General features: G+C 32.5%; 1 protein-coding gene across 1 annotated transcript; it reads right to left on the reverse strand.

The window, feature by feature from the left end:
* Nucleotides 1-385: 385 nt before the first annotated feature.
* Nucleotides 386-4,834, reverse strand: LOC140877632 (metal transporter Nramp1-like). The gene is made up of 14 exons (XM_073281170.1): nucleotides 4,601-4,834; nucleotides 4,210-4,346; nucleotides 3,303-3,381; nucleotides 3,186-3,226; nucleotides 2,957-3,035; nucleotides 2,779-2,883; nucleotides 2,363-2,472; nucleotides 1,998-2,179; nucleotides 1,839-1,908; nucleotides 1,300-1,473; nucleotides 1,110-1,214; nucleotides 775-906; nucleotides 534-652; nucleotides 386-455 (listed from the first exon to the last, which is right to left on the reverse strand). The coding sequence occupies exons 2-14, from the start codon at nucleotides 4,324-4,326 to the stop codon at nucleotides 386-388; spliced, it is 1,383 nt and encodes a 460-aa protein (XP_073137271.1). The 5' UTR covers nucleotides 4,327-4,346; nucleotides 4,601-4,834.
* Between the last annotated feature and the right edge of the window lie 5,601 nt (nucleotides 4,835-10,435).

Consider the following 10,435-nt stretch of genomic DNA (forward strand, 5'->3'; position numbering starts at 1 on the left):
ACACCCGGATAACTCCGGTGGGAATGATATTCCCAGTAAAAGCAATATAACATGCAATAACAAGTAATATCTCAATAACATGATATAAAGAAAACATATTCAATGTTAATACGAATGAAATGCATGTTTTTAAAACTGGGATATCAACTCTGATAATCAAGGAATCGCTGCTATGCTTTTGGGATCCCAAGGATGAGATCACGTAACAACCCACCGACTCTCCCGATCGAGGTTGTGCCCCGTGTCTCCATCCTCTAGACTTTGGTGTGACTATAAGGAATATACTGACACTAGGTGAACTTCTAAAACCCAGGCCACTCGCAATATAGCCCCCAAAACGTCTAAAAAAAAGGGTCGTACAGCCCGCTGAAATCAAAGATTTGGCTCAATATTTCAAAAGGTATGCATGTCCTCTTGCATGTGAATTGGCCAAAACATGAGTGCTAATTGGTTGGCTGCAAACGATAAGGCTACAAGACTAAGGTAGTGTTTGGGGATTGCATTTCTGGAAGCAATCCCCAAACACTACGTACCTAATAGAGGGACGAGTTCTTACCACATGAGAGTTGGCATATAACCCCATCTTGGTCTTGCTACTAGTGAACTTCAGAAGTGGGATTAGTGCAAAAGGAAGTTCAAAGGACAAGATCATCTGCAACATAACCATGAAGGGCTTAATGGATTATAAACCTAAGAATAGAAACCATGCACGCAATCATAATCAGAAACGAAAAAGAGTTTGTTGCCAATGGCTATTTTCAGTCAGTACATTACCGAAGCTATAATGATCAAGTTTCCAGCCCCTTCAGACCCACCAATAATTGCAACAACCAGACTAGGGACAATAGCTAAGCATCGAGTTAAAAAGTTCCGAATCCAGGGCTTCAGCCGTAAATCAAGAAATCCCTATTCGAACAAGATGCAGGTAAGAAGTAGATAGCAAAACACTGTAAAATTTGCAAATATAGCTTCTCTGGTTAAGGAATCTCGGTCATTCAGTTGTTCGACTATGTAAACATACTCGAATAAACAGAACTAAGTAGCAGGAAGTGCTTTAAAACCGAGAAAATATATTGAAACGATCATAGAGAATGTCTTCGTAGAAAAACCTGCATGACATATTGCCCAGCATAAGTTCCAGTTATGGTAGAACTCTGACCAGACGCCAGCAAAGCAATCGCAAAAAGCTTGGAACTCCAATTGCCTAAAACATTCTATAAAATGAAATAATTTACAGTCTTGAAACATTTCAATTCAATGAAAAAAGAATAATTCACGATGACTATTTTGGTAACATACTCTCAATAAAAAGGAAGCTTCATTCAAGTCCAAGTCTTTGCAGCTCTCAATATCTTTCGGGTTAATGCTTGATGAATTGCAAACAGATCCACTAACAGATATAATTGATACATTGATGAGGAAAGCAACAATTAAAGCAACACCACTTTCTATCAAATAAAATCTGCAAGCCTCCTGTAAATAAGATAAGTGTTCCAATGCTTTAGTCTGTTGAAGAAATTGTTACTCATAACAACACACAAACAAGACAACTAGAAAAATTGTATCAAGAAGTTTTATTCTAGAAAGTAGAATCACCTACAAATGAGGAATATTATTGACTTTGATAGTCACTAATAAAGAGATTGCTCCAACAGAATTTAGAGTCTGCTTTACCCATAGCAATAAAGAACAAAGGAGCAGAGATCAGTTGAGTGCTCTATAAGATTCATTATACCAGCACAGGACCAATTTAAGAACAAGAGAATTTTCATACAACTTGAGTAGAAGTATATTGAAGAAACTAGAACATTAAAAGTCGTTTCAGATAGATATATTACCTTGATACCATTGACAGACCGTGGGATTTTTCTTGAAAGCACCAGTGCAGAATGGAGGAAAAGATTGTGCCTACAGTAAGTTTAAGTAAGCCCATAGATGACAGATGACTGTAAATGAACTTTACAAAATGTTGAAGAAACTACATAATTCCGACTTACGGCATAACCATAGCACCAAGGAGTGAAATAGCCAATTTAGTGGCTCCACTTCCCTTGAGTTGGGGAACAAATAGGCCATTCATAACTTCCAAAGCTTTGGGCTTTGCATATCCAAGCTCCGCAAAGAAACAGGCAGCAATCATAAGGACAAGGAAAGCAATCAAGATTTCAAGTTTTCTGACCTGAAAAGTTTTCCACACTTTCAAAACCCTCTAGACAACAAATAAAGTCTTGAGGAATATCACAATGGAGTAAAATTGTAGTATTCATGGGACAAATGGAATATCAGAATGGAGTAAATTGTAGATTTCTTATATCATGGTACAGATAATATCCAATTTGATCATCAAGGGACATGTAAATACCCCATATTGCTGCAGTAATAAAAGGACCAGTGTACTGAGTCCCGTGATAAGTACACCACACCACAGTGGTATCTTGAAGAGCATGTTCAGAGCAAATGCTGTTCCAATCACTGAAATGAAGAAAGATAAAAAAAAATCAGGCATGATATTTGGAAGGGTGACAGAGGTAAAAGGAACTTGTTGAAGGAAAAAAATATATTTCAGTAGCATCGATAAATTATGAAATTCAAATGATATTTCCGCTTTTTGACAGCTGTAATTGATTAAATTTTCAACCAAATGATATGTAACGAAATTTTAAATGTTGAAATTAAGACCAAAAGTGCATAGACATTAACAAGTGTGCTAAAGACTTCCAAGAGAGTTCATGGCAGATGGGGACAGAATATGTTCATTTTCAAACGGCGAGTCCATACCTTCAGGTATGTCACATGCAACTATGGCTATTTCAGCAAGAATCCACAAAATAAAATTCGTAGCCCTTGAGTATTCCTTCCGACAGTGTTCAGCTAAATGCTTCCCTGCAGAACAATTTGTACAGCAATTCCTGAGCAAAATAGACACTAACAAGGATCATTTCAAGAAATAACTAACCTGTAACAACTCCTAGGTTTGCTGCAAGGGATTGAATGATAAGTGCGGCGCATGAAGCCAACAATATGATCCAAAGCAGCTGTAATATAAATAAAAATGCACGGATAATGGATCACAAATGACACATATAAGAAATCAAGAAAATATATAAGGTAAAAATAAAATAAAGCGGGTCTGTTGTCAACTTAATATATAAGAAATCATGAATGTTGAAACTTAATATACTCACCCCATACTTGAATTGTGCTCCAGCCTGCAAATCGGTCTGAACTGTTCGAAAATGATGTAAAATATTTATCAACCATGGAAAATACTTGGCTATTACTAAAAAGTTCAGGGAGCTTACAATTTCCGGGATCAATATAAGCAATGGAAACAAGAAAGCCAGGACCCATATACGCAAAGAAGTTTTTCCAGCTGTTTTCCTGCAAAAAATTGAAAAACCAAAACAAGTATCACAAATCAAGTGGAAATTATCATTGTGAATACCCAATGTATAATCTTGTGTCATGAGAATATGCTAATATGTTTTACTTGCAATCTATACATTGGATCAAGAAACCACTCCCGATTACCTTATTAGTAAATTAAAATAATGTAGATTGTCAAAGCATCATATTTGCTACGTTCATTAGTTGAGGATCTAGGATGAACAAAGGAAAATGTCTTGCTTTATCTCGGTTTACCCACACGCCGCTTAGCACTTACCATTGAATATAGGGGTTACACATGAAATACAAGTAGAAAACACGTATATTTTTATACATACATCGTTACACATAGAACCCATATAATGTATGATACACACAAAGCGTTCTGTGAAGCATGGAACCACACGCTTTATGTGATAACCAAATGATATTTGTAAAGCTAAAGCATAAACTACTTAAAATAAATATCTCAGAATTGTTTGAAATACAAAAAAGTACCACGCTGAAGATTCAATCAGCCGACCACAAGAAAATAAATTAACTCCAAAAATATTTTAATGAAATGATTCTATCAAGGTTTACCCTGTAGGATTGCCATGGCTGTAATTTTTTTTACAAAAGAACCATTTAAGCTCGAAAATACATCCAAACACTCCTTAGCAAAATCATTGGGTGTGGGCTTGTATCGATGGGACAAAAAGATATTACTCCACAGCCCACACGATACCAATTGATCAATTCAAATGAATCCATCTTTGCTTCAAAAAAATGTGGGTACCATACTTGAAATTCCCAAGAAATATAAAAAAAGAAGAAGCTTGCCTCAGGAACGATAATTTGGTCGTATTCAATATTTTCAATGAGCGAGTCATTGGGATTATTTCTACACCCAATACTGCTCATAAACTGAGGCTGTTCAGTTCCCGCCGCAGCCCCCATTTTCTCCTCTCCGAAACTTGCTGATTACAGAAACAGAGAAAATGCATGAACTCATTAGAATAATCATTAATTTATGTTAAACTCATTAAACGTAACATACGGAATCCTACAACGTGTTTCATTAAACTGTGCATGTACCCATAAACCGAGAAACTGAGCGAGCGTAGATCCAAGAACATGGCGAAAAATAGCAGTTTTGAATTTTGATAAAAATGAACAAAAAGAAACAAATGGGTATTGAATAAACGATAAGATTTTGATTAAAAGTGCTCACATTTCGTCCCAGCAAGCGATTATTTCAAACAAATATTTTTCCCTTTAAAGCTCACTCTGAGCTTTGCTTCTTCAGTGAATTACGCTGCTCAAAACCAAAATCAGAATAGAGAAATTGGAAATTTTGGTTCAGAATGAAATTTGATCGCCCATAAATTAAAATGATAACGTTTAATGCCACAAAATCCGCCTATAATCTTCCATTTGTAGTTGGGTGAAATTTTCTTTACAGATCACTAACCAGATTTTCCGTCAATTTTCTTTTATCTTCATTTTTACGCCAAAAACTCCGACTGGTGGTAATATGTTATCTATCAACTTTGTGCAAACGGATTTGTAATTCGATTTGAAGCCCGAGGATTACTATTATTTTACATCTAATTATTATTTTTATTGTAAAGTTTTTTTTTTTTTTTTGTTAGTTATTACGATTTGGTTGAATGCAAAGTATTCGAGGTGACGATTTCGACAAAAACTCCTATAAAACGGTTTCAATGGTCATTTTTTGAGACGGATCTCTTATATGAGTTATCCATTAAAAATTATTATATTTTATTTCAAAAGTATTACTTATTATTATAAATATGAATAGAATTGACTCGTCTTACGGATGAAAGCGTTTCACAAAAGTGTTATTCTTCCTATCCAATCTAAACTAAAGCATGAAAAGTGTTTTTATTTTTATTTTTTATTTTTTTATAAAAAGAAGTGTTTTATAGTTTTATTTATGATTGGATAATTATTACGATTTGGTTGAATGCAAAGTATTCGAGGTGACCATTTCATATCCAATCTAAACTAAAGCATGAAAAGTGTTTTTATTTTTATTTTTATTTTTTTATAAAAAAAGAATTGTTTTATAGTTTTATTTATAATTCGATAACTCTTGTAGTGTGTTTTTAAATATTTAAATAAGTATTTTTTAAAAGCTCAAATTTATAGTTTTTCAAGTGCTTTGAGTGTATTCAATGTAGAAAATTTGATGAATTTAATTATTTTTGTAGATATTAAAAATGCACATATATTCAATCTAGACTTTTGTATAGTTTTAAAAGTCATGTGGTATTCAATGTCAAAAAAAAAAAAGCCACGTGCCCCAAGGGGTGTCCAAGTTGGTGGAGTAAGTGAACTTTTGGCCATAGGTTATGAGTTCAATTCTCCCTACCAACACCTTTTTGGACTAGCCTGTCACACAAGGCTTGCCTAAAATAGTTTATCTGACTGGCATAGTTTGCAGTCTATTGTGTTAGTTCGTGGGTTTACCCATAGCGCATCGAAAGATAACGACTGCGGGTTTCCACGTCATAAAAAAACAAATCACGTGGTATTCAACCTACTTTTAAAGACTTTACAAAAGTTTACAGATATTCAAAATTTCAATGGACTTTTAACAACTTCATAGAATTCATCAACATACAAACGTTAAATCATAAAGTACAACAGTAAATTATCAACAATTGTCTTTGATTTAAGGTACTTTCTAAATTTCACTATTTTTTTTTTTACAATAGTTTAAAACCAAAACCAAATTATAATTATAAGTTTTTTAATAAAATTATTATAAAAATCATAACATTTTGTTGGCCTATAAAATAGAAAATCATAAATAAATTTTTCAATAAATAAAATTTACTTTTTTATTAACTCTTTGAAAAAAAATCAATTTTTTAATTTTTTCCGTTTGATTTTTTTTTTGGTATTTTCAAATTTCTGTAAATTATTATATTTTTATTAAAAATTATATTTACAAAATAAGGTATAATTAAAGATACAAAGTTCATAAAATTCCAGGAAAAAATTTACAAATGTCTATAAAATCTTGCAAAAAAATATTTCAAAGTCCATAAAAATCAGTTTACATTGAAAGATTCCATAGAAATCTGCTTTGAAATCTGTGAATTTATAAAACTCAACAAAAATCTATCAAATCCACAAAAACACATGGTTTCAAAAATTCAGTAAAAATAATTAAATTTCTAGATTGAATGCAACTCTTAAATAACTCAAATTTAAAAAATTATTTTTCATCTATGTATTTAAACACAAAATTATTACAATATTTACTAAAAAGAATCACGTGTAAAAGTTCATCTTAAAAAAATATTAATTAAAACAAAATGGTTTTATTATCAATCCCACTCTTATTACTACGATTGCGTTCACTTGTCTTGATAAATGAGTGATAACATAATTAATATTGATTAATCCAATGTTTAGTTACAAAATTGAAAATCATTATAAATCCTTAAGTTCGGTAATAATGAGATTCCCAAATGATTCTTAATCCTAAATTTTATAAGGGATTATAAATCTATACATGATGAAAACAAAAATCAATCCCAAATTTAATCCATCAAACTAAACATATTATTATTTTTCCATAACCACTTCATATCCTATCAAATTATATTAATAATCACATTTTAATATACCTTTGTACAATCTCATCTCTCAAAGTAAACGCAGCCTAAGAATATTTCATTAGCTATATATTTTTTAAACCGAGAGATCATTATATATATATATATATATATAAATTTTCAGCTGTCCAATCAATGATGTCCAACTCATCTCCGACCACTAAAACTCGATACTGTGTTTTAGTTATGCGAAAAATAAAAAAATAGAGATCGGGGATGAGGTGGAGAAATATTGTTGGGCAATTGAAAAGTTATATATATATATATATATATATATATGTATGCTACTAGGAAGATTATTTCATTAGATCTTATCTTATACAAGTTTAGATGTACATATTACTCGTCAAATTATTATTTCAAAATGGTTGACCTCGAAGGAAACTCCATTTCACATGAGTCAGAGACTAATTGGCTCATGCGGATATTAAATCGAAGGATGTGCACGAGCGACAGAGACCTAAAGGAGAGAGCAACATGGCCAACCCCCAGAGCATACCCCCACAATATTTCAGCAAGGAATATGCTCCACACGAGGATCGAACCCGCAACACGTAGGAATCTCTTCCCACGTCACCTCAGGCCTTACCAACTTGTCTATGCCCCTGTGAGCACTCGTCCAATTATTATTATTGAAAAAGATACTTGGTTTCTTGTAAAAAGGTGTTTGGCTAAACTTATTAAAAACAGTTTATAAGCTCCTAAAACTTATAAGTTGTTTTAAAAGCTTATAAGTTGTTAGGTCTTATATTAAAAATAAGTTGTTAAAGTATTTGGATAAACTTATTTTAAACAACTTAAAGATGTTAATGTGTTTGGTATTTTAAGATCTTTTTATTATCAAAATTACCAAAAAAGATATAATATTATTAATGTAATGGAATAGTTACATATATATATAAACAAACGAAATAGTTTTATACTTTTATAAATAAATGTTAAACTTATATATATATATAATAAAATCTATTTTATATTTAAATTTAGAAAAACTAAAAAATTAAATTAAAAAATTAATGTATCATTAATATTTCAAATAAAAATTGTAGTTAAATAGTACTCAATAATACGTTAGACATTTTTTTAAAAAAATCCTAAGAAAAAAAGATAGAGAAAGTTAGAACAAAAACATTGTTAGGAAAGGAAGTCGCGGCGTAGAGAGAGACTTGTTAGGTTTGTAAATTCTGTGGAGGATAAAATGGTAATTAATGAAAATATAGAGGGATATTTTGGAGAAAATAATTATTAAAATAAGATCTTTTGAAAAAAGTAATCTCCCTCTTACTTTTTTAAAAACAGCTTATTTTGACAGCTTATAAGTTGTTTTTAATTTTTTTTTTACCAAACAGATTTGTGGAGCTTATAAGCTCAACCAAACATCCACTAAGTTGGGAAAAGCACTATTAAATATACTAAAAAAATATCATTTTTCTGCCTAATTTTTTTTTCCAAAAATAGTAAAGATATTTTATAAATACAAATAAAGATATAACTGAATTTAAATTTATAGATAAAGATAATATTGAAGATTAAAAAAATATGATATTATAAGTGATAGACTATTTTATCCAAAAAAATTTAAAATATAGATAAAAATACGATTACATTTAAAGAAAATTTAAAATAGTTTTTTTCTTGATCAAACAAAATTTAATTTTTTTCTTTTAATAAGCTGGTTGTTTTTCCTATATGCAATTATACATATACACATCAGCAATTCAAAATAAAATGATATTATGAGTGATAGATTATTTTGTTAGGATATCGGATATCTTAGTTTTGATGTTTTAACAAAGCAGTAACTAATCTGCCAAAGCAGTAGCAGAACTCTGGAAAATCAGTAGCTGGTCTGACAACAATATCTTATCATAAGAACATACCAGCAAAGCAAACCAGTAGAAGAGAAAGCAGATACAGTCAGTAGAAGGAAGTATCACGAATGCTCTCCAGTAACCAGTCAAATTTTTAACCACTGAACAAAGTCTCTAATACTGGTGCACTAAAAAATGTGCAGCCGCACAAATTTACTCTCTTACAGTTAACTAAAGGACAAGATAACAGCTACATTACAACGGATATAATTAAGACGACCATTGTATAATTGTATAAATAGAGACCACAAGCCACCAGAAAGAGCACCCGGCTCACAAGAACTCACAATCACTCATATCACATCTTAAAACAATTGAACACTTTCAGTTGTTCACATAGAAGAGTTCAAAGATTACATTGCATATCATATTAAAGCCGAAGAACACTCAGCACACGCTTCAAATAGATCAGATCTTTTAGGATCACATTGTGTTAAGTGTTAAGTTGTAATCATATTATTCATACAGTTGAGGTACTGCAAGCCTCTGTAACTTGTTTTAGTTGATGTAGGCATTAGGGCAAGTCCTAGCTGTAGTAGCCCGTATCTAAATTAAGTTAATCAAATGCCTAATTATGATTAATGGGCTAAAACATGATTAAAAAAATCTCAAATTAGTCCAAGAAGTTGAAAAATGAATTCAGAACACTCGAAAATGGCCCGAAGGGTTTCAAGCTATCGGAAGGATCAGATGATCCAAACCCTAGAATCGGACCATCCGAAGTGCATGAGTTCGGAAGCATAGTTTGGGATCGGAGGCTCCATGGAGATCGGACGGTCCGAAGAGGGATCGGACAATCCGATCGTGTTTGGATAAGTGGATATGGATTTGATTTGACAACCCATGAAGATCGGATGATCCGAAGGTTAAGATCGGATGATCCGATCATATTACGTAAGCAGTGATGTCACAATGAGAAAACGTGTTTGGAGGGGGTTGAAGGGGGAGATCGGACAATCCGTTCTCAGGGATCGGACCATCCGATCTGAGCCTATATATAAGGGCCGAGAGCAGCCCATTTTTCTTGCACCATTTCCTCTACTCTCTTATTCTAGCTCGGTTTTAGGGATTTCTAAGCGTCTTATTGGAGGGCTGGGAGTGGCGGAACTCTATGGGGATAGTGGCAGAGCTGTGCCTAAGTTTAGAGGTAGTCGCCATCAGCAGGATGACGACGGACGCATGTATAAAGATATTTAGAGTATTATAAGTGATATGGTGATTATTTCTTATATGCTTGGACTTTGACTACCTGGTTTACTAGGTTTCTAGGGTGCTTGAGTTGTTTAAATAGAGGTATGGGTGATAATCCGAGATAGCCTAGTAGAATATACATGTATTATGCTTGCATGTTTTACGTGACATTTTTATATGCATTGATATTATGCTGCATGCATGCACATATTGAGCTTTATGCCTTGATTGCATGGTCGTAGTAGGGATCACTCAGTCCCGTATTTCTATTGGATGGATTCCATGCATTTGGATTTGGATACATCCACAATTTTATGGTATGGGAGTCATCTCGTGATGTCCCAGCATGATACA

Source organism: Henckelia pumila, chromosome 2 (assembly GCF_033568475.1).
Source record: "Henckelia pumila isolate YLH828 chromosome 2, ASM3356847v2, whole genome shotgun sequence".
In the NCBI taxonomy this organism is placed as follows: Eukaryota; Viridiplantae; Streptophyta; class Magnoliopsida; order Lamiales; family Gesneriaceae; genus Henckelia; species Henckelia pumila.

Bases quoted from the DNA above. Each gene is read 5' to 3' on its own strand.
- LOC140877632 (XM_073281170.1), bottom strand. From the start codon at position 4,326: ATGGGGGCTGCGGCGGGAACTGAACAGCCTCAGTTTATGAGCAGTATT. The intron at 3,382-4,209 runs GCAAGCTTCTTC...AATTTTTTGCAG, and splicing joins ACCAAATTATCGTTCCTGAG to GAAAACAGCTGGAAAAACTT. The intron at 907-1,109 runs GTTTTTCTACGA...TTGTTCGAATAG, and splicing joins CTGGGCAATATGTCATGCAG to GGATTTCTTGATTTACGGCT.